Source organism: Colias croceus, chromosome 3 (assembly GCF_905220415.1).
Source record: "Colias croceus chromosome 3, ilColCroc2.1".
Classification (NCBI taxonomy): Eukaryota; Metazoa; Arthropoda; class Insecta; order Lepidoptera; family Pieridae; genus Colias; species Colias croceus.
Genome location: NC_059539.1, coordinates 3,338,871 through 3,363,977, shown reverse-complemented (window position 1 = coordinate 3,363,977; position 25,107 = coordinate 3,338,871). Strand labels below are relative to the sequence as shown.

General features: G+C 33.1%; 3 protein-coding genes and 1 pseudogene across 5 annotated transcripts; 2 read left to right on the top strand and 2 right to left on the bottom strand.

Annotated features, from left to right (window-relative positions):
* The first annotated feature begins 11 nt into the window (after positions 1 to 11).
* LOC123705966 lies at positions 12 to 2,567 on the top strand (annotated as a pseudogene).
* On the bottom strand, positions 2,522 to 5,445 carry LOC123706073 (lipase 3-like). Its single transcript, XM_045655213.1, has 5 exons — positions 5,250 to 5,445; positions 4,228 to 4,426; positions 3,700 to 4,061; positions 3,143 to 3,301; positions 2,522 to 3,025 (listed from the first exon to the last, which is right to left on the bottom strand). The coding sequence occupies exons 1-5, from the start codon at positions 5,379 to 5,381 to the stop codon at positions 2,645 to 2,647; spliced, it is 1,233 nt and encodes a 410-aa protein (XP_045511169.1). The 5' UTR covers positions 5,382 to 5,445; the 3' UTR covers positions 2,522 to 2,644.
* A 3,672-nt stretch (positions 5,446 to 9,117) lies between these two features.
* LOC123705933 (zinc finger and BTB domain-containing protein 8B-like) lies at positions 9,118 to 14,455 on the top strand. The gene is made up of 6 exons (XM_045655049.1): positions 9,118 to 9,377; positions 9,471 to 9,680; positions 9,791 to 9,937; positions 10,128 to 10,482; positions 11,007 to 11,121; positions 11,625 to 14,455. The coding sequence occupies exons 1-6, from the start codon at positions 9,195 to 9,197 to the stop codon at positions 11,842 to 11,844; spliced, it is 1,230 nt and encodes a 409-aa protein (XP_045511005.1). The 5' UTR covers positions 9,118 to 9,194; the 3' UTR covers positions 11,845 to 14,455.
* Positions 14,456 to 14,497: 42 nt separating this feature from the next.
* On the bottom strand, positions 14,498 to 22,948 carry LOC123705931 (neither inactivation nor afterpotential protein C). 3 transcript variants are annotated; one of them, XM_045655046.1, is made up of 17 exons: positions 22,882 to 22,948; positions 22,361 to 22,743; positions 22,157 to 22,261; positions 20,502 to 20,881; positions 20,341 to 20,431; positions 19,988 to 20,269; positions 19,516 to 19,904; positions 18,862 to 19,413; positions 18,489 to 18,781; positions 18,110 to 18,402; positions 17,688 to 17,968; positions 17,329 to 17,478; positions 17,141 to 17,244; positions 16,639 to 16,707; positions 16,252 to 16,439; positions 15,823 to 16,019; positions 14,498 to 15,599 (listed from the first exon to the last, which is right to left on the bottom strand). In XM_045655046.1, the coding sequence occupies exons 2-17, from the start codon at positions 22,649 to 22,651 to the stop codon at positions 14,855 to 14,857; spliced, it is 4,410 nt and encodes a 1,469-aa protein (XP_045511002.1). In that variant the 5' UTR covers positions 22,652 to 22,743; positions 22,882 to 22,948; the 3' UTR covers positions 14,498 to 14,854. The 3 variants fall into 3 exon arrangements, with proteins under 3 accessions (XP_045511002.1, XP_045511004.1, XP_045511003.1); XM_045655048.1 differs by having other exon boundaries at positions 14,498 to 15,530; XM_045655047.1 differs by having other exon boundaries at positions 22,877 to 22,895.
* Between the last annotated feature and the right edge of the window lie 2,159 nt (positions 22,949 to 25,107).

Genomic DNA, 25,107 nt, shown 5'->3' with positions numbered 1-25,107 from the left:
ACAATCTTAAAATATCTTACTGTAAAATGTAAATATCGAAAAATAGCAAATATTTTGGACTGTCATTGAAAAATCGAGACGGAACAGTGAATTAAAATAGAATGTCATTTTTGAATAAACAAGAAAATACCTATTTTATACAATAAGGTTTAAATCAAGTCAGTCATAATAAATTATTATATTTTACCTATAAAATACAAACTCTTTCGGCTGCTCGGCTGATCATCGGTGACATAATGTGACAATTGGATTTTAACATCTCATGTGAACTCGAAATTTTGCGTAACAATTTTATAATAAAGATGTAGGTAGGGTTGTTTTGTCCATATCGTATTCAATGAACTGTTCACATCGTCAAAAGCTGCGCTTATTGTCACGAAACGAAGGCAAGATAAAATCTTATGATTCTTGTGTCGACCTTAGAGCATGGAGTCATGATTTACAAACACGAAACTGTTACCTTAGGGATTGGATGAAAAGCGACATGCCAATTTGTGTTTTACCCACAAGTACTGTGTCCAGCTTTTTAAGAAATATGACTTGGAGGAATCGAGCGAAGGTAATGATATTTTTTGATAGGTGTATGGAATTGAAATATTTATTGAATTTTAGGACCTCAAAGCTTCAAGACCTAAAATAATCTTCTTTGCTTTTTAGTATAATAATAATCTCCCCATCAGTTTAAGGTTCATGTTAATGCTACTTTAAATGACGTTCATTAGTTTCCTAAAAATTAGGATGATAAAGTATGACAATGAACTACAATATCATATTTATGTACATTGTACATGCATTACAGGTAGCTCCACGCTGTCATCCAAATTGTAAATCTAAAGTCGTCCTTGAGAGCATTTGCGAGTCTACTCATGCTATCAAAGAGTGTCTGAAGAATGAAGAAGCATTTGAAAAGTATTTTCAAGACGTAAGTTTATTACAATTTCTGTGTCATGAATTAGAAAGTCTATAATTCTCCTTGTTAATCATTAATTTAAATTTCTTATACTTTAAGGAAGAATTTGAAACAAGCACTTGGCCATGTGAAAAATGTTTAGAAGCATTTAAGAATATAAAAATGTTTTGGAGAATAATTTTAGAAAAAATCTTTCGTATCAATCTTCCAACTGAAGACGAGTGTAAGAGTGCTTATTACACTAGTGTTCAAAATATAGCTAAAACTTTTCAAGATGAAATTGTGGAACAAGCTATTTATGTAAAAAACTCAATGCCGGCTAGAAGCAATAATTTTAAAGACGACGATACAAGATCACATGGACAAATAGATAAACCGATAAGTTCCATACGATTTAAAATATATAACAATGATATTGAAATTCTCACACCAATAGAAAGTAAACCAAATATTATTATAAAAGAAGACAAATGTGTGCAACAGGAGGAAGTTACATCGTTTTAAACAAAAAGTCATGTAAGAAGATTAATCAAAGCGTATCTGTGAATATAAAAACAGTCGACTGTGGTGAAACGTGTGATCTTGAAAATAGCGATCTAGTTGCGTATAGAAATAATGTTGATTATTTGCAAAAAAGATTAGAAATGCAGAATATTGAATTGAGTAGACTGACTAAAGAAAATGTATCAATGAGATTGGAATTACAGCAAATTTATAGGACGCATAATTGGGATAAGGCGTACAATACACGGCCAGCTTTGCAAAACCCAATTGAAGATATTCCAGAACCCTTTGAGAGTTGTGACGAGAGTTTACCTATGAGTACCGATTCAGAGATGATCATAACGTTAAAGAATTGCAAAAACCAGGTACTGCGTTATATTTTCATAATGTAGTATATCATTCAATAATTATTAATGTTTTAAGGTTGGTTTCATTTCATTTTTAAAAATATAATATTTCGACATTTCTAGAACTTACTTTTTATGATATGAACTTCGGGGAATAAATCTAATAGTATTGTTTTTTTAGAATTATAAAAACATATCACTTTTACAAGTGATACATAAATCAAACGAGCCTTCAGTAAAAAGATCTCTTAAAGAACAATATTGTAATAAGCAAGAAGACCCAATCAAACTCTTGAATAAAGGTATTTATTTCTTCATTAACCTATATAAAAAATTGAAAAAGAAAGTCCCAATCCTTCCGGTAGGCCGTTGTACAACGATACGTTGTCAGCCTGCAGTAACTTTACTAAGATATCGTGTTTTTATGAGTAATGTTTTATTTCTAGTACAAGAAACCTTTGGATCTATTGTTAAACGGGAAATTTCAATAGTGACTGAAAGACCAGAAAGGAAGAAGACGTCTTTAATCAATGCTACTTATTTCAATGTAACGTCTAGTAAGTCGGCGCCATCACGTACCACAATGTCAGTGCATTCGGTGTCTTCGGCGTCAGTTTTTGTAAGTTTTTTGTTATTGAAATGATAAAACTTGGATAAAACTATATCTTTTATACTGTAGCTTCAAAAAAACTATGAGTCGCATTAACTTATATTGGATTGTCAATGTAAATTCAATAGGTATAATCAAATAAAAAATACATTTATGTGTTAATGCGTTTTTATTACAGGTTTCAACCACTGAATAATTCAAGAGCAAATGTGTGTCCGTTAAGTATTTCGTTAATAAATGATGTCCATTATAGATTTACATGTTTTAATTAATTCATAAAAACTGCGACATGATTCTTATAATACGGTCATAGATTAACTTTTTGGCGTCATTTGCAAAAACGAAGTCCAAGTGGTTGAATTTGTCCAACGGCACTCTGTACTTTCCGACCACTGTTTTAGCTTCTTTGAAGAATTTATCGACATCTTTTGGGGTTGAAAGCCAATCGTTGTCAGCGTAATGCAGGAAGATAGGCGTTCTGATGGCACTAATATTGTAAGAAGGTGGCTTAAAGGTACCATAGTTGCGTCTGTTACGAAACCAACCCTGGTCAAAGTATGCGAATTTCTTCGACTTATACATTTGACCGAAATGTATGAATTGTCTCGTTGACGCACCTGCTGGTGTGTGTCCTAAAACAACTGGTAGCATTGTCTGAAAAATAGAATAATTCATGAGAATATACACAAAAGAAGATTTAATTATAGTCACAAATTCTATTGCCAACATGATCAAAATTTACAATGTCTTCAAAGATAACACAATACTTACAGTATTGAATTGTTCTGCATCAAATCCACAGAAAAGAAACAGTAAGTTCTTACAAAGAACTTGAGTTATCGCTTCTTCGAGACACAACTTTTCGCCAGCTAATTTGTTAAGCATCCCATTTGGCAAGATTTCATTGGCTCCTATGAGTTTTAGTATACGCTGTAATAAATAATAATATCTATTGACCGATATAAACTGGAGGACCCTTAAAATATTAAGCACTGTATATTGTATGTGTCAACAAGTAAACACTTGAGATAAAGAACAGACCGAATGAGAGATGACACATCCTTTATTTAATCTAGTCCTATTGTATCCTAGTCCTATTTACTTACCTATAATTATTAGATATAGGTATATTTGGATAGATATAAACATTTTCTAGTTCTTTCAGGTAAACACACTTTTATATCAATAATATCTTAAGACTAAAGTAATGGAATATCGTCTTCTAAAAATGTGCAGGTATTTTTTTTACCTGGTCAAACATTAAAAAAATAAAATCAAATTCAAATTATCCGTACAATCTTAATAAAATAATAAGTAATTAAACTCACTTCTAAAGAATTTGTGAAAGGGGCAACTGCTCGTATTACAGGACTTCGAATATTTCCAACATACGCGATTGGCGCCATTGCATGCATGGCTAGAAATTTGTCATTATATTCCGGTCTAGTAGAAGTCATGACCCAAAACGCGGTAGTCCCTTGGGAGAAGCCAATATATTGTATTTTCTGGACTCCCGTCTCCTTGATGACGTAATCAATCATAGCAGGGACATCGTAATGGCCAATTTCGTGCCAGCTAAACTTCCAAAATTCTGACGATGTGGGCTTTAGAACCGCGTGGTTCCGGGAGTATGTATTACCCCTTGCGTTACCCATCCAGACGTCATAGCCTGCTTCAGCAAGGAGATATGCTGTAATGATGTTCAAAGTTGTTTACCTACTCAAACTCTCATATATTTGAAGTACTTATACAAAAATAATTTTTTGTATTTGTTTTGCATATAAGCATATTAAGTATTGTGTTCTTTAGAATTGTGGATAGATAAATAAATATAGAAATGTATAGCTTTTACAAACCTAGTCCTTTGTCGGGTCTCATTAGCACAAATTCTGCAGACGAGGATAAGAGACCGTGCTGCAAAAATACCACAGGACGATTCTCTCTCGTTGAATTACGTTTGCCATACGGAACCCTATGTACTTCCAGAATATATTTATCTTCAGTATACACCCTGTGTATTTCGCAAGGGAAGCCATACTTCTTAATTAACGTGAACTAAAAAAAGTATGTTATTTAAAAATAATTAAACTTTATGAGAGAAGAGAAGAATATAGAAGAGGGTAGAGGCAAACTGGAAAGCAAAATAAAAATCCCATCATCTTTTAGGCTTGACTCTACATTTTTATATTTGTTTTGTGTTTGTGTGTGTGTTTGTGTGTTTGTCGCACAGGTTTGTCGTCTGTGGCAGTACGGCTTTTTAACTGGTGCACCGATTTGTATGTTATGGAGTTTTACTGGTTTTTTTTTTTGGCAATGTTGCTTAGACATACCTAATATTATTTTATAAATATTACTAATGAATGAATATTTTCACATCCCTTCAAGTGGCGTAGATATTATAATTTATATATATACATAATTGCAAGAACACGATTTATAAAAAATATTTGTGTTTAAGAATTGTTGTTCACATTACACATAACATTTTAAATTTGATTCGTATTAAATTTGCTTCTATAAAATAAAATAAGTAATTTCCTATCAAAAAATTAACACGTTAAAAATATGAACTACTAGGTTTCCGCCCGCGGCTTCGCCCGCGCAGTCAAAGAAAAACCCGCATAGTTCCCGTTCCGATTGCGTCATTTTTCCGGGATAAAAAGTAGCCTATGTCCTTTCTCGGTTATCAAAATATCTCCATACCAAATTTCATGGAAATTGGTTCAGTAGTTAAGGCGTGATTGAGTAACAGACAGACAGACAGACAGAGTTACTTTCGCATTTATAATATTAGTATGGATTTCTTGTTTTTAAAAGAGAACACTAAACATCCATCATATAAAATTCATAAGTAGCATAAAATATTTCATCATCTCACCGTATCCAAAGTAGCATCTTCTATAATACTCGGATCTGTGTCCCTTAGGTCGAAATCGTCAGTATTTTGTAAATGTACGTAAATAACGTGAAAGACTAGTATAATTTTTATCATAAAAAGTTTAAACAACATTTTCGTCAAGTAAGAACTGTTCTCACAGAACTAATGAGTAACTAATTCAGAGATTATTCGATGATAAGTAACCCTTCAATGATATCTTTGATAATTTTGGATTAATTGTTATTATAAGTTTAACTAGTTAGTTGTCCTCGGTTCGCTTTGCTTTGAATGTGTTGATGTAGAGACTTCACGTTGAGTGCTTTGCATTTGTCCTACTGATATAAGTAAGTACTGATTATTATACTTTTTTATTATTGTAGAGTATACTTACAATGCTACAACAAAATATTTAACCAATTTTTTTCTATAGAAAAAGGGATTTATCGTCCACACACTAATTAATTATTATCTAAGTACATATAAATACAGAAAGGACAGTAAGCGCTTTCTTTAAGTAATAATATCGTAGGTAGGTACTAAGATTTGTATTTTTTACATGGTGGCAAAAAAAAACGCTTTCTATTTCTATTATTTATTTATTCTAAATAAGAAAAAAAGGATACATTGTACAGTGTACAAACAAGGGTAAATACTTGGTAGATATTATTATTTTCTTTATAATATACTAGCTTCCGCCCGCGACTCCGTCCGCGCGGATGTCGGTCTTCGCGGGGATGGTTATTTCTCCATTTTGACTACCTCTGTCAATAACATCTTATAAATATCTATTGGACCCAATTCCCAAATACGGCTAGGCCTATAATAATACGCAACGTGTGTTCGTGGTTCTACGGAACAACGTCTATGGATAAAACTGAAAAATTAAGATTAATTTTTTTTCTACGTATTTTTCCAGGATAAAAAGTATCCTATTTTACGCCCATGATAATAAAGTATAATTATACCAAGTTTCATCGAAATCGAACCGCTAGTTTTCACGTGATGCCTTCACATACAGACAGACAGACAGACAGACAGACAAAAATTTTTTTAATCACATATTTGGGTTTGGTATCGATCCAGTAACACCCCCTGCTATTCATTTTTTCAATATTTTCAATGTACAGAATTGACCCTTCTACAGATTTATTATATGTATATGTAGATTGTATTTTTTTTCGATCGAAATTATGTGAAAGAACCATTGAGATATACATAAGGAGACGACACCGCCTACATCACTTATGTTCCGCTCAACATACGCCATATTATGGCGTAACTGCACGCTCATTTTTTATTTGTTTTAAAGTGAAACGCATCAAATATGCCTTCGTGTGTGTTACGATATTGCACAAATAATACAAAAAATTCGGAAAAGTGCAAAGGAATAACTTTCATCGGTAAGTACTTACCTAACTAGATATTAATTTTTAAAACTTAGTTAGAGCAAAAAAATGGCGCACAGATTTTGTTCGTGGTGTCTCCTCGTGGTGTCTCCTCCTTATGTAGTACTATTATCTCAATGGAAAAAACAAAACATAATCACAGTATAGATAATATCATTGTGTTGTGAAATTAGTAATTGACTAAATAATTAATTTGAATTGATAATCGGCCTTCTTATTCTTATCGCCTATCGGTAATAAAAAACGGTCAAGGCTTTTTCATCTGCATATTTTAGTCTCATCCATATAATTGAATCAATTATATACCTACCTATAATAATATTTTTACCGAAGGCACAGAATACATAATAGTAGCTAAACGCTACAGAACGGACACTCTCTGCCTCCCGCCAAAATTAAACACTGACCTCACCCCGCACGATCAGCCTAAAAATGGTCCGCATTTTTCTGCAAGGACGATATAGATAGGGAGGCGAAGAGGGGAATTTTCTGTAATACTCGAGCGTGGCAGTTTAAGATATGAGAGATACCTTAGACCTAATAGAACAACCTTGTTAACTATTTAGCTCTATATGTAGTGACGCGCGCCTAGGATAGACGATCAGATTAGTAAAAAAAAATCGATAGTCTGAAATACTCGAGCGCGTCAGATTAAGATATTGGGGGTTGATTTTAGTGTTTTAAGACTAAATTTAACTAATCTGACCATAAGTCCTTGACGCCGCCGAGTTATAGGGTCGCGAACTTGTAAAAAAAAAACGTTAATCCGGCATTCTCGAGCGCGATTGTTTTTATTTTTATTTTGAAGAATATAATCTAAAACTTACTAAAAATACAAAATCTGCCGGTTTCCGCATGACCGGAAGTCTGGAGGAGCCATTTCATCTTCCGAAAAACGCGTTGCAGCATATAAGTCGCGAACTTTACTTTTTCCAAAAAAAAGTTTAAATAAACAAAAAAGGTAATTTTATTTTACAAAAAAAGGTCCCTTTTTATTTTTGTCCAAAGTTAAAACTTTTTTACTTGAAGCATCGTAAAAAGTCAAACTCCCGGTTTTTTGTGTATATCTCGAAAACTGAGGGAGTTAAGAAAAATTGATATGAAATAACGATGATTAAAAAAAAAACCCACAAACCTTTTTCGGTCAGATTAAGAGAACCCACCAACATTTTTGTCAGATTAAGGAAATATGCTTTCAGGATACCGAGATAAACCTCCCCTTTGAAAATCTGACGCGCTCGAGTATTTCAAAAGGACTCTTTTTTTCTGCATTTTCAAAAATTCATCATAACTTATCGTCATGTCGTAATCGTCAGTTTTTTTAAGGGGAGCTTCCTTGGGGCCTACTTAACACCCCTTCCGAAAATCTGACGCGCTCGAGTAAATTTTTTTTTGTGCATTTTTGACGAATTTATATGCCTAGCCCCACCACGCAAACCGGTAGATTAGTATACCGTTGTTATCAGAGGGACTTGGGGCATACGTAGTATGAATATCTGACGCGCTCGAGAATGCCCAAGTAACTGTTTTTTTTTACATTTTTGAAAATCCGTACGCGCCAAACCCACCGCTAAAATGGTTTTTACCATAGAAGCTTTTCTTTTCGAAATTATTTTCTCTTTCGATTTTGATAAGTCTCGACGACGCCGTTGAATTACGTTACATTTAGCTACCTCGCCTCCCTATCTAATACGCAATGATACGCAACGAAGATTGACAACATTAATCAAATTGACATAAAGTAATTTTATTATTTTGGATTTGCGATTATCGTTTTTCGTAGAAAATGGTTAGATATTGTGCTGTACGGATGTATTTCATCAGAAAAACGCAAATTTTTTTTACGCTAGTCACAAATGTGCCAACCATATTGCGCTAACACACACATTTGCAGTCTCTACAGTGTGACTGGCAAAACCACGGCAAAACCAAGGCAAAACGATAATTTTGTATGGAGCACAGAACACTAGTACTCCTTTATGGAGTGTCCGGAGTGTGCCGAAGGTATCTGTTTATGATAGAATACAATTTTTGTTCATAAATACAATATTTCTTACCACGGCTTGGTAGGAAACATCTATTAAAAGAAAAAAAGTGGTCATTAGAATATGATTTGATTTAATTGAAGATTAGGCTATGTGAATATTATTGAAGATGTGGTCACCACTCACCACTTACGATTCAAACTATAGTGAGTGCAACCACAGTGCAACAGGCAACAAGTACACGGTAAATGCTATGTATAAAGCGTTTTACGATGGTTTTACGAATACTTATCTTATGTAAGTAATAATGATTTGTTTTTATATGTACACATTTAAAATATTTGTTAATTCAATATTTTATTCTCAACAAAATATTTTAGTAATATAGTTTTTAGGAATGGTAACACAACAGCCAATTTATGAAAGCCAGCTGCCAGCATGCAATGGCAACATTTATTGTTAACTCTCAGCGCGCTATTGATACATGTTAGTTGTTTGTTTTTCTACGTTTAGTATTATTTTGTTTTTAAAAACAATCTGCATGAAGGCACATTATGTCGAATCAAGAAATAAGTTTAAAGTGGAATGGCTATCAGAACAATATATTATACAATGTGAAGGAATTATTTAAAGACGAGGGCTTATCGGACGTCACTCTAGTTTCAGATGGGTATAGCTTTAAAGCTCATAAAGTTATTCTTTCTGCGAACAGTACAGTATTTAGAACTATCTTTCAGGTAAATAATACTATATTGTAACCGATTTCTTTTAACATTTGGCACTAGTTAGTACATGAGTAAAATATCTCTAACGCCCACGTTTGTTCTCAGCAAAACCCCCACAAGGATCCAATTATAGTGCTTCATGACATCAACACGAACTCTTTACGGACTCTTCTAACGTTTATGTATAATGGAGAAGTAAATGTTACCGAAGAATTTCTGCCAGTTCTCTTAAAAACTGCTGAGACTTTAAGGATCTGTGGATTGTCTACAGGAAGCGAAACTAGTCGTGAAGAAGATAATCCGAAAAAAGAAGAGGTTTGTACTCTGAATTATATATTTTGTCTGGGTTTGTATTACGTCACTACATTATAATAACTTTTATCTAATAAATACTAAGCATACAATACTGATTTTATTTTTTCTAGAAGTCTACAACAAGTATACAAACAAACACAAAAAAACGTAAAAAGAGTGAACATGAAGATAATAATAATAAAGTAAAGAAACCTATGCAAGTTAAAAAGTCAGAAACAATAAGTAATGTATCTAATTCCGACAGTATTAAAGCTCATGTAAGTATAAAAAATACTTTGTAAATACTAAAATATATATGTTTGCAATAGCCAGCCCACACACAATATGTCCACCATTCTTTCCTTATAATTTTCTGTAGGTCATTAGTTTCTGTTGTGTTGAGTCTATGTTTAATACTTTTCTTTTATCTAAACTATTGTGTCATATTCACATTTATGTTTATTTCAGAATATAACACCCAAAATAGAACCCATTGATTCCCCACTGACCGATTACTCCGGCGATAACACAAATGACACAGACATTGCAGTACTTGATGATAATATAGAGAAGAAATACTCAGTCACCTCCGATACCCCTTCTAATAAGTTACTTACATCTAATGAGACTACAAAAAAATGGATAAATGAAGTGAGCAGCACTCAGCCATGTTTAAATACAAGTTTGGAAAAGGACAAAGATGAAAAGGAAATTGAAATAGATAAAGAAGTTGAGACGGTACTGCAGAGTGGAACAATAGTGGAGTCTTTGAGTATAGCCACAGAGAACATGGGTTTTGTTAGCAATGAACTTAATGATAAGGGTAAGTTGAACTTAACAATATTCACTATATTTGTACATTTAACAATATAAACACGAAGAGATTGTTTGAACATTCAAATCTTAGAAACAACTGGACCGGTTACAAAAAAATATTTTGCTGTTGGTTTTTTACATGATTCCTGGCTGCCATAGTATATATTATTATTTACTACAGGCGATAGTTCAGTGGACCACTAGTAATGTTTATAGTATGAATCTGATTCTATATATCATAATCTATACTAATATTATAAAGCTGAAGAGTTTGTTTGTTTGAACGGGCTAATCTCAGGAGCTACTAGCCCGATTTGAAAAATTCTTTCAGTGTTAGATAACCCATTTATCGAAGAAGGCTATAGGCTATATATCATCACGCTAAGACCATCAGGAGCGGAGCAACGCGGGTGAAACCGCGGAGCACAGCTAGTTGTGAATAATATTGTACATGATAATAGTTATAGACCATTTTTAACTTTATTTATTCCATAGAAACAATCTCGCATATACATTTCCACTGATTTTCAGATAAATCTGGTATAACATATGCAAATCCATCATTCCCGTGTCCATTTTGTCCCCGAGTGTACAACAGCTGGGGATATAGACGCAGACATGTTAAGTCACGGCATATGACCAACAGGTAAGACTTTGATTACATTTATACAAGATTGTTTGTTTTCTGTATAGCTATACTTACTTACATTGGCATTGGCAACTCAGGGTAGATAGAAAAATATGTTAATTTCACTAAACTTATCTGCACACCACATTATATGAAGAATGTTTCAGTTTTCCAATAGTATAAGTATAACAATACAGCATATCTATAATATTTAATATTTTAATTACATAACTGTTGTACTATGGGACTTTTTTTTCTAGTTATTGCCAGTAATTTTTAACAGATTAGGAAAGGATAGGTGGAAATTTCAATAGCAATTTACGCTTTAGTTTTTTCTAATCAATATTGTAAACGATTTTGTTATTTAGTTTTTAGCATTCGAATGCTTTTATAAATAATTGTTTTAAGAATAGAAAAAAATCGATCTTGTGGCGGGATCCGAATCCGCGTCTTTCGACTTGCGGGGGCAAACGAAGAATAAATATATGTAAATGATTATTCTTATAATATGTTCATTTCAGATTATCCTGCAAATGGTGCGTATCAGTGTTGCCATCCACAGGTGCTTGGTACTCCCACGCGACCAAAACGCACGGTGTTCCCCACGAAGAAGCGAGGAATTCCCTTGTAGTGATGGTGGAAGCTCACGCTGTACTGACCCTCAACGAGCCCAGCGTAGCACAACTACTGGGACAAGTCGGCATGGACGCTAACGGAAGTGTGAGTGAGAAGACTAATTAGTTATTTACTTGATACATTTTTAAGAATAGAAAAATTAGATTAGGCAGGTGTTTTTGCCCCTCATTATTGTATTCTATTCTATAAAATGTATGCTTAACCATTTGAAAACTTGCCGATGAATTGATTTTGTTTATGCAAGTTTCTTAATGTTAAAGATTATCTATTATAAGTAGAAATGTGTAGGCAAGTGGAATTCTGGCCAATTTTCTAGAATTTACTTTAGTTGTCTCTTTTTCGCTCACAATAATTGAATCATGCCATCTCACTATGACGTCTAATCGTGTGTGCGTTAGTGTACCGTTTTTGATGATTGAATGTTGTATTGCTAAACTATCTACACCTTTGTTCTTATAATATTATTGTTCTCAATGAAATGATATTTGTGTGTAACAGTTTGATCTTGAGTCTCTTGAAAATTTTTAATATATGTGCCAGTAACTTTATGTGTAGGAAGGGGTATTTTTTAGGGATGATAGTGAATGTAATAAGTTTTGAAGATCAGAATTTTATGGACTTTAGGTTGGATGAATTTTATATTATGTACTAAAATATCTTCGTAGATATGAATGGTGTAGTATACGCGCGTTGCGATTCCATTTTTTTCTATACGTCGGATTTTGTAAACATCAATATTTTTTTACATATCTAATATTGGAGTAAAAGTAAAATATATAAAATAATATATTTAAGAATATGAAGAAATAGGAGTATCTATAAGGATTTCTAAAAATTATAATTCTTCCGTCTTTCCTATATTTATAGAATATATTATAGTGACTTTTGAAAATTATTATGGTATATTATTAATATATATTTATAAAATTCGACGCATAAAGAAAAGCTTTCTTGTACTATGTTATCTGCGTCATAATATTTGTCTGTAGGCGTTATAAATATGGTGACGTCATTGTCTTGGTTTTTGTACACTGATATACATTTGTATGTTTTGGATGAATATTTACATGTGTGGAAAGCAATAATCTTCACTTAAATTACTATTTATTTATAATATATACTCATAATGGGATTTGATATATGTTTATATGAGATTGGTAAATTAATATTAGTGAGATAAGTCTGGTCGTTTTATAAAATGTTTTTATAATTTAAAGTAATGTTTCACCTTTTTGGTTAATACTTATAACCTTGTTTAATAATTTAGAATTGTCATTTTGACAAAAGTTGCCATAATAAAATAATAATACTTTTTTGTGGTCAGTTGCATTATTAATTTACATTTTAAAAGTAAATATTTTAAGTTTGTTCTAATTTGTATTTTTAATTTTGATCTCACATAACGCAAGTCAGAGTCTAGATTAAGAATCTTATGATTAGATAAGTAATATCTATAAAATATATTAAATTTACCTCAATGCATTGTTCACATTTGTGGTTTGTGTGCTTATTATTAAATTAAGGATCAATTCTATTCCGAACGATATATAATTAATACGAATTACCTATTTTTAGGTATTAATACTCTAATGTTTATAAAAATAAGAGGAAAAAATCCTTCCTTGAATTATATTATTGTAATCACAGAACTATATTATAGTTCTGTGATTGTAATGGTTAGGCTGACAGTCATCAATGTACTTTTTAAATGTTTTAAATACTGTGTATTTTAAAATCAGTTTATGTCGATCATATTCATGAAGGAATTTTTGGATATGTATAAGATTATTTTTGAGAATTAGTATCTCACATTTAAAGGAATTTTTGTTCATATCTACAGTATTCTATATGATAATATTTGCAAATGCATATATGAATAATGAATATCATTAAACATAATATCTTCTGAAACGACTGTGTGGATAGAGCTTAAGATTTGGAAAATATTTTTGTAACGCTTTTGTATTGTATTCGACTAGTCTTAAGTCAATTATGAAGCAATAATGTTAAGGGTGTGACTATCAATTACATAAATATTGTGTAACAAAAATATCTTATGTACCCTTTCATATATTTTTTATCTTTACAAAAACGAAGCGCTAATGCTCAATGCAAACTATTTTATTATATTGTGGGAAACAATGTATTAAAGTTCCATGTTTTATGGAGTTAATAATATGCAAAAATTTAATTTTATTGAGCGATGTTTTGACAAAATTCGTTCGTTTTCCATAATATTGTATTTTGTATTACGCTATTTGGCAATATAACCAAGACAATACATAAGCAGCATGTTGCAGTATGCCATTAAGATAAGGTAACTATTGTGTTATAGTTTTCATGACTAATAATATTTGAATTATTATAATCCCTAAACACTAAACAGGAAAACATTCGTTCCAAACGAATTAGGGTCAATTAATAAAAACAACAATTTGTAACATATATTATTACTTTATTACATTTGAAATAAATATGTAAAATCACACCGCTATATATTTTGAATAACATATCAAATTGTTGTACAAATGAGCTTAACGCGTACGTAAATTAATAAGAAATTGCCTTTGAAAATATTTTTAAACAAAATAATAAATAAGGTTAATAAATTTGGATACAGTATTTAGAATTATACAACCCCAAAAAGCCTAGCGTTTTATAACATGACAATGTACTCATTTATTTATATTTAAGGAACAATTAACTAAAGGGACGACAAACATTTAAAACTTTAAATTTCCTTGAATTTTTCTTTTAGTTATAAGAACACGACCACTTAATTAAGAATAGATAGTATTTAAGTACTCATAATAATAAGTTACCAAAGCAATTTATTAAGATTAATTATAGTCAAAAGCATATTATATTTTTGTATGATGTCATGAATATGTCGCGGTTTGAAATGTGAGTAGCAATTAATTGAATAGAGGTTATATTTTCATACTCAGAACGAAAATTTCCAATTTTGATACAACAATCTATTGACCTATTAACACGTAACTTATGGCTTTAACAATAAAATTGTCAGATGTATATGTAACACCATGATATTAGAGTAATTAGATTTAAGAACGAGATTCAAATATATTTTTACGAAAGTCAAAAGAATTTTCTTTTACAAGTCAGTCACGGTGCCCTCTACGGAAATACCCGGTGCTATTTCAACTTTCTCGTCTCTGTTGTCGATATAATTTTGATTATTCTTATAGTTACTAGATGTGTGTCTGCCATGAGGCGAGGTTGGGGTTGGAGGCGGAGATTTAGCACTGTATGTGAGATCTCCAGCTGTTTCTGAACGCCTTGGTCCGTAAGCATTTGTCTGACCCATCGGTGCAATAAGTCGTTTGGGTGGAGCTTGCTTCCTTTCAAGCATGTCTTCCATTTCCCCGTATCGCTTCATCGACGCTCTATTTTTAGGCGTCTTTTTCAACATAGCTTGAAAATTGAACGGGGGATTGTCATCGTCGTTTCCTTCCCCAGAAGATTTAGCCAGAGCTTGCAGTTCGCGTATTGGATCGCAAGCGTCAGCATCGACCCCATAGCTAGCTCTGCGCCTGTGTATATTATCAGAATCCTCGTCCATATTGGACGCCCAAGGTGTAGGTGGCTGGTAAAATTTCTGGGAAGAAGTGACGTATTTCTTTTTGTAGACCACAGGTCTGTTTGGCGTATACTCCACGCGTTTAGGTTCGTCGGGGAGCTTTGGCATGGGCTGCGTTGGATCTCTGCAGAACGGCACGCTAAGGAGGGTCTGTGTACTCGTCGTTCTGCTCGTCGTTGAGCCTGAAGAACTAAACCGATGTTTGAAAGGTTCGTCCCACTGCTCGTGGTCGGAATCGTATTGACTGGCAAATGTGTCACTATAATGAGAAACCAGTTAGTTAGAATTAGAGAGAGGTATGCTGCGAGCTTAATTAGAAATTAATTGCATATTATACGTTTTTGTATTCAAGATAGTGAAGTATAAAGTAAGTCGCAGTTTACCTTCAAGATTCTTAAAAACTTTCTGGTATACAAGAACGCATTTAAATGTAACCAATGATAATTATTATGAAAATTATAGAATTGATATTTGATACGTACTTGCTTTTGACTTTGGGATCACACATATGCGATGTATCGAAATATTGGATTTCGTCAAGTCGGAAGGGTAGTTTCCAAACTGTGGGACGGGGGTCTCCGAGGAAGTTTTTTTTGGCGTGAGGATCTATGCGCTCTAGTAATACAGAGGAGTTTGTGTTTAGTAAGCCTTCTACGAGGGCTTGGTTGTAAATGTGTATCTGTAAAATCAATGATGATATAAATCTTCAAGTATAACCTAACATAGTGTTAATGTACAAATTTTCTTTAGTGTTCCTCAAATAACGTGGAAGATAAAAAGAAAAATATATCATATGGACAGCAATGTAGTTAAAAGAAGCATGTGAGTACTTGTGTCAGAATAATACAATGTTAGTGGTTTTACCAAAATTAATAAACCTTATTATATTTCAGGGTTGTGCAGGAGCATACCTGTTGGGACAGATTCACTAAGTCCTGGTACCGCACTGCTCTATATTGCAGCAGCACTTGGAACAGCGATCTGCTCTTCCACTTTCTCGCAAAGCGCTTCAGAAAAGACGACGTCTCTTCGTCTATTTGTCCAGTAGATTTGTTGACAAGCGGACCATATGCTTTGCGAACGACAAATCCTCTGTATGCTGGAAAAACAGTGAAAATGGGTGAGTTCTTAAAAATGGTAAATATGGTATTGAAGTAAGATAATCTCGTTACTACACAAATATATTGCCTCATTTTGATGACAAATAAAATATTTTTATCTTATAGACCTGTAGGACGTTATATATTAACGTAACTCGAGCTGTCTAAAATAGATATAATTAGATTATTTACAATTACCTTTCTGTATCACTAAAGCAGCTTCCTCGTCATTCATTGCGGCGGACTTCTGTTTTTTCAACTCCTTGACTGAAAGAGATTTTTAAAGTGGGTAGTTATGGTTGCATGCAATGATGGAGCGCAGACGGACGGAACATTGCCAACAGTGACTGCATAGCCTCTTTTAATTATTTTTATTTATAAATAAATATATTCATACTTCAAAAGCAAACTATCGTTACTCATTAATCGTATAGACTAGCTTCGTTTGTTTGGTCTACTTGAAATAATAGTGAGTTTAATAGTTAAAACTATCAAAGCTTCGTTTTAATTACATCCATTCCTTTTTTCTTTTAATTATTAAAATTGTTCGCCTTCTATATTATGTTAGCAAAAATGCATGTGTCGGACGTTTTATTTATCTTCAGACAGGCGCTACAATTCCTTGTGTCACAGTCACTTTAGTTGGCAACATTCCGTCCGTCTGTAAGCGCCCTTATTTATAACGTTTTATTTCACTCACTATGCATCACTTTCGATTTATTTTGCACGGCCTTCCTTTTTGCTAAGAATGTCCGCATCATGCTCTGCACTTTTACAATTTTCTTGACCTGTGTCTCATACAACCTGTAAAATAAAGTTTTTTGTCGATTACTTACAGTTCACCTATTTGGAAAAAACCATAAACGTAAAATAAAATAATTTTCTTACCTGGATAGAAACTCTTCATTGTAATACTTCAAAAATACTTTTGATTTTCCCAATTCCCAGCCTTCCATTTTAAGTCGAATCAATAAAAGCCTGCAATTGTCTTTAGTCTCATCCACATTTTCGTCGAAATCAAATGCAAGAAAACGATATCTGAAATGCAAAATTCATATGCAACAATTTCATCGTTTTAGGTAAGTATACTATTTATTACAAGATTAGATCTAGAGATAAATAAAAGGTGATGATAATGAACACCAAATTTTGTCGTATCAATAAAAATGATGAAAATCCAGAGCAACAATCAATATTATTATTAAACAATAAAGGTAAGAAAACGATTTATTATAATTGGTATAAACCTTCGAATAAACTCAGCAAATGGAATACGGTAGGAGAAACCGCATTGACGAGCCTTTGCTGTGTCCAAAACTGCCATAGCTCTCAGCTGTTGCTTAACAACTTCGCTTTGGAAGCCGCGGGGATTATCATTCAAGTCGGTTCTGATGCATCTAACGAAGTGTATTCCACCACTAGCTGACAGTTGTTTCAGAATTTCTAAGCTTGTCACTCTGTAGGTAGCAGCGGCTGTCCTCATTCGACGCACTTGCGAGTATTGGCCCTTGGACACGGTGTTAAATTTCTGAAAGAATTTATATGGTTTCATGGATTAGGACGCAGGTTTAACTGTTCGTTGGCTTATTCCTAGCTGAACTCTTATAAATACTTATCTAAGTCTGGTTTAACAGTTAAATTACATTGATTCAATATTAAGCTTACGTACCCGTGCTTTAATATTTTCCATTTCTTTCTGTGATTTTGTTCGATTGGCAGAAGATTCGCATGGTGCAAGAGTAAGGTTTCCAGTTTTTGTGAGCCTATTTTTAAACAGTTGCTGCATCGTAGCATTCGTGGAAACTCGCATTGTCTCAATCATTTCAGGAGGCAAGAAATCTTTATTCTTATCAGCCATCTCCCTGGTATCGTAGTTGACTTTACCAGTATAATGAGCAACACTGAATTCGTGACTTCCAGCTAGTTTTACGTATGGACCTTTGCAGGATGCTCGTATGGTACCTAAAAAAAACAACATAATTATTGGATTATCTTTAATAACTCATTCACAATCCATTATAGACTATAGTTAATTGAAAGCTACTCACTCATTATAAATTCCTGTCCACTACCAGTGCGACTTGCTTCATCTAGTATGTAAAATATTCCATGAGGTTTTGCCATTAGCTGATCAACCGAGTTTTTATTATCATAGTAATGAAGTGGCAAAACTGGCACTTCTTCTTCCTCCTCTTCCTGCATCTCCCAAGCAAATATCTTCTGATTGTAAAGGAACTGGAGTTGTTCGTTTGTTGTATTTACAAGCAACTGTTCCAATCTATTTCTATGATAGCATTCGAAACCAAACATGTCGATTAGGCTGACGGAATATTTATCACCACTGAAAGAAGTATGAATAGTGAATTAAAATTACAATTAGGTAAAAAGAACAAAGTGACTTTTTTATTTTTGCCAACTTACAAGACAGATCGCATAAATGATAATTTTGCATTGATGAGATTAATCATCCAATCAATAAGCCTTTTGTATAGAGTACTTGCTAACGTATCTCTAGCATCTCTAGCTTCATCAGTGGAGTGCTTCCTCTTAACAGCAGATCCATTCTCTATTAAACAGTAGTTGAGTAGAGCCCACAAAAATTTTACTTCATCCAAGGACAATAACTTTGCAACTTTCTTAGCTTCGTCTGGATTTTCTATTTCAGCAGAACCATTTTTCCCATCTCTAAATCTTACATTTCCAAGTACGAGTATTGCTGCTAGTACAGTCTCGAAAAATTTAATTTCATCTTCTTGCCAATCCAACATTTTTAAATATTCAACAATGTCTTTGTAGCGTTTTGCATTCAAATCTTTTGGATTTTCACGTGCGCCTTGAACGCCTCTTACTGATTCGTCTAAAATTCTCAAATATCGATGTTTTCTATTCTTCTCCAAGCTGAATTCACTCAATTTATCATCAGCTTCCTTCGAATCGTAGAAGTAATACATGATGTTGAAATTGGCATGTGACCTGTAAAATTTCGACGATTATATTTAATTCATATGTAGTTTATTTTTTATTTAATATATTATTTAAATATATAAGCGTTGTTTAAAAGTTAATGCAACTTACATATCAGTAGATGACACCCTCCATTTTTCGAGTTGATATAACCAAAATATAGCACCGCTTAATTTACTTGAGCTTCCATATGTCACTTGTATATGGAATATTCCTCGTGTTGAGTTAGAATGTATTGGAGTGGCAGCACTAATGCAGGCTAATATAACTGTTGTTGCATTTTTTATTCTTTCTCCTGTGTTATTTTTCATAGCGCCTAAATAAGTTAAGTGGGATAGCGCATGAAGAACATTTGTTGTTTTGCCAGATTTACTTTCCCCAGAAAATACAATATACTGTTGTTCGTTGTGATGTAAAGCATTTTGATATGCGCTATCCGCAACAGCAAAAATATGGGGCTCATTATCAGATCTAGATTTACACTCATATTTTTTATGATACTGAAATAATGTTAAGGTTGTTATTAATAAAAATATAGTTTTTTTTCATACATATTATTCACTATTTAGTTATATTACTTTACCTCTTCATTATAAATGTCATCAGTAGAATTAGGATTTAGAATGAGCAATATATCGCCAATAAAAGACATAAATGAGCCCTTTTCTAATTTTGTGTGAATTTCTGTTAAAATGTTTTCTTCAGATAAGTATTCTAAAGCCGCTAAATCTTCTACTTGCATGGTTTCTGGTTCGTGTCTTCCTTGAGTGATCAGAAGACCGTCTTTTATGATACGTTCAGGTTTTTTTGGTGGTAATTCTTTTTCTTGAAGATCATTCGCTAACATTTTTATCTCAGTGGATAGCTGTAACATATTATGAATAATTTTAAGTATACATGGAAGTTCATAATAGATAAAAATAAATATTTACTCACATGGAAGTCATTTTCTGGGACGGATTGAATAAATGGATGTTCCTCCAACTCCATGATGAATGGCCGATGTTCTGGATTCTTTTCAAGGCACCTAAAACATAATATTTTTGTTTAGTATTTTAACCTTATTTGTTGTACAAATTAATGTAAGGTGTACTTACTCGTTAATAAAATCGTTAATATCGTTGGATGACATCGCTGGTTTTGCAACACCTGGTGGAGGGTTCCTGACAATTTGGAACAGCGCTCCGGTAGGATGCATATCCTCGAAAGGTGCTTTACCATCAACCATTTCGATTGTACTAATTCCAAGTGCCCAGACATCAACTCTGTTATCATACCCTTCTTCGCCTCCAATAACAATCTCAGGTGCCATCCAGCTTGGCGAGCCGATATATGATGTCGTTTTATCGAGAGCATCATTAAGTTTACATGATAATGCAAAATCGCAGATTTTTATTTCACCATTGCTCTTTATCAAAATGTTGCTAGCTTTTATGTTGCGGTGCATCACTTTATTTTCGTGTAGATATACGAGTGCCTAAAATTGTATTCATATGTGATTTTTTCCCAAAGAAATAAAAATAGAACATTTAGAAACAAAAATAACCATGTAATTAAACACAATGTCGTATTATTAATATTATGATTAGTTCTAAAACGAAAATTAAAGTCAATTTTAAAAAACATTAAACATGACTGCATTGTGTTAAAGAGATTGAGCCAATAGCGAGAGAAAAGCTTTGACTCGGAGTGATGGAGCGACCGCCCTAACAAATGGCCTGTGACGCCTCAATGACGCTACCATCAACGTCACTCAATGGCCCACGCCCATGTGATTCATTGGGAGCTATTTGCATACATATCAGGCGGGCCTGTCGCAGCTCTTGTCTGATACATCAGTTGGTTAATGCGTTTGTTACTCGTAATAGGGCTGCCTCTATATGCAATAGCGGGACGTAAGACTTATAAAAGTGAAAGATAATTTTATAAGTAAGATATGTAATGTGATGATGACCATTATACGCGGAATGTTTTTTTCACATACAAATACGTATGCAATTTTATCTAATGTTCTATTATCGAGCTACATCGCAATGCGTTTCATAATGAAACGAATAGTGTACGACACAATATAAGATTTAAAATGGATTTTGCTCGGCAAACATAAATACATTCTATACTAAGATTAGATAGACAATACAAAATCGATATGAAGAATACGCTCGACACGACGTAAATGAGGCATCGCGTATTGAGGACCAAGTGGCTTACATAAAGATAATATCCATTTAAACTGCTCTAATTCAGCCAGAGCTCTAAATATCGTTCCGCGTTAGGGATTCCAGGCTGTATATCTAAGGGTGTAAGAGAGGCCGTGTGTCAGTGGGAACGGGTCTGAGGGATCTCGGGCTACCGCAGCTCAGACCCGTATATCTTCTGTGTGCGAGCATTATTTACGATAATTGAGCGATGCTCCGCGATGGGGGGCCATCACGGTGTTGTCGAGCGCAGACATTCACATCGACAACTTCGACCGTTGCGTCGCGAATCACATCGAATAAAGCGGCGTGCATTTTAAGTAATGGCCCTAGATAGTATTTTAGTACGTGGACGGTCGCAGCCATATTTTATTCGATGTCACGCAAGTAACAATCGGAGAGCACAGATCCGAGAACAATTGAGTTTGCATTCAAAGTAAGCACCAATTGATTCACTCGCTGAAAGCTCGACTGGCAGGCCCTTTGTTTTATAAACAGCCATCCACTTGCATGTGACGAACGACATGTTTATAGTCATTCGGATGTGGGCTTACCTTGATCGTATATTTGAGGATGTAAGCGATGTGTTCCTCGGACATTTTTTTGTCCGCCGCTTTCAATTTTCTGACAATGTCGATGACAGATCCGAATTCACAAATCTGGAAGAAACGACGCATTATGCCACATACGGGAAAATATACTGGCGATTCGAACGATTCTGATAACATAATTTATATTGTATTGAAATGGGGACTCACCTCGACAACGAACCATATTTTCTTAGCGTATTCAGAACGTTCACAGAACACGCCGTAAAAGTCAATAATATTTGGATGTTTAGTGAAATCTCTTAAGATTTTATATTCATCTTGAATGTGTTGTTCTTTTGAATCTGTTAAGGTAATTACTTTTACAGCAACTGCTTTGCCTGCAGCTTGATCGTCTGTTGCTTGAAAAACTTTTCCAAAAATTCCAGATCCAAGTTTCTTTTCGATTTTGTAGCGGTCATGTGGACTCGCCAAGGACGATATACTCAATCCATCCCTCATCTTTACTTCATATATTATAACTATTGGTTGAGTTTCATGGGTTAACCAATTTTTCGTTGATTTACCAAATGATAATTTTTAAATTTGTGAGTCTTTAAAAGAAAAGACAATTTTTTAAAAATTTTTAAATTATAAAGAAACACCAAACTAAAATAAACTCTATCGTAATTCAAACTAAATTGAATCAATATAATTTATGAATTAAAATTCTATAAAACAAAATACCTTACCGTGTCCGCTTGTTGCGATTTCACGACTCACAGTGGGAAATTAAACCAGTAGCGACGAGCCCTGAAAAGTGCCGGGGCTTCATGGTATTAAAAGAAATAATCTCTTTACTATTGTAACGCTATTAAGGTTAAATTAAGCCGCCCATACACTATGGAAAGATACGAAATTTTATTTTTTTATCTATACAAATATAAGTAATGAAGATTAAAAATTGAAATATGCGGATAGTTCAAGTATTGTTGATATACATCTTCCAATGCCTTCGTGAGCTGTGTGTAAAGTGAAAAGTAGCAATTAATAGCGAGTTCCTTTATGAAAACTTTATATATTTTTTAACCGACTTCAAAGAAAAGGAGGAGGTTATCAATTCGGCCGGTATATTTTTTTTTTTATGTATGTACACCGATTACTCCGAGGTTTCTGAACCGATTTACGTGATTCTTTTTTTGTTCGATGCGGGATGGTGTCGAATTGGTCCCATAAAAATTTTATTCGGATAGGCCCAGTAGTTTTTATTTTATGAGCATTTTTGTCTGTAGGTATTTGTAAATTTTGCAAGTGCAAGTTTGAAGTCGGTTGTTTTTAACGCAGTTGTCACTTGTACTATAAAATATATATATACTTAAATGTTTGATCGCTAGTAATACATAAACTTTAATAATATAGCGATAAGTTTTAAAAGTTTATAATATCTATTTTTAAACTAAAAATCCGATCGTGTATGGAGCACTTAATCAATAAAATAAATGTCTACCTACCTATAATAAAATAATCGTATGACTGTGTACGGTATATTTTTTTCATATATATTTTGTATTATTCTATTCTGCCAAAAATTTACTCATATGCATGAACGTTAATCATGGGATAATCCATCAAATTGAATCATCGAATATTTCTAAGAAAACTATACCTATACCACAAGATATTATTAAAACTGTTTCCTGTATTGCACAAGTTCAATAAAATATGTTTGTTAAAAACTGAAAGGATACTTACTATTATCTATTGACATCCAATCGCCTTCAAGATGCACTGTGATGAAAACAATGCTGTTACCTAATTTCAAGTGATTTTAAAGACTCATAGGTATATCGCAAAAATAAAGTATCCTTGCATTGTAAACCGAACCGCCTGTTCAATATATAAGATTCAATTTTGTTTGCATCCCGAATCAAAAATTTCCATACTACGAAATAGAGAAGACCGATTCAGTAGCGAATTAATAATACATGTGTCATATACTTTCTTACAGCATAAACGGGATTGCCAAACAAAAGCTTCTTATCAAATCGATCACCTAGTACCGTTACAATCAGTTTTGACATCTTTGTAAACGCATTGAGAATCAACAATACACACGGATACAGTACAAAACATACAAAAGGGCTATTTGTATCCAGTCAGCTGTCAAAAATGTAACATCACTAATCTATCATGTTTGTTTGTAAGTGCTTCTGCTTCGACGATCAAGTAGTCAAAATTATCCGTGTGTAGTGAGATTTTTCGAGTGGATATTCGATGCGTCTTTTATATTTTATCGATTTTACGATTTGTATTCTTGGTGGTGTTTAGTAGAAATCGGTAAAAAATATTGTGTAATTTTACCTTTTTACTTAAATTATACAACAGTCCTTTAATAATAAAGTTCGGAAATGTTAAAAAGGAATTAGGGGGTACTTCTGCCTTTACATTGACACAATGTAGATTGTAGAGCGTCAACTATATTACATTAATCAATTTAATTATTTATTTTAACATTCTTGTTGTTAAGAATCAAGGGATAGCCTGTAATTGTGATGTTTATAACAAAAATAACTGGGGTCTCTATCAATATCACACCTGTATGGAATGGAATAATTTTAAATCATCGATAGGGGATTAAAACTGCATACTACTCTAGGAAATTTTATTAAAACATTACAAATTGCATTAAATCTAAAATAAATATTAAAAATAATAAATAATACGGCACTGGAATGTTTTAAAAGGAATGGTTATTTACAACAGGGAATGTATACAAGTCTAAAGAATTGATAATTCTAAGTATTGTCTAGATTTAATACTGAGAGCATAATAATTACCTAATAACAGTTAACATATTGGTAGCTAATATTTACATGAATCGATTTTTTGTGAATATATGTAATGTTTTTTTACAAAGATTTTTAACTATTAAAATATTTACTACATACTTATTTATACCACAAATTTTATTTAAGTTT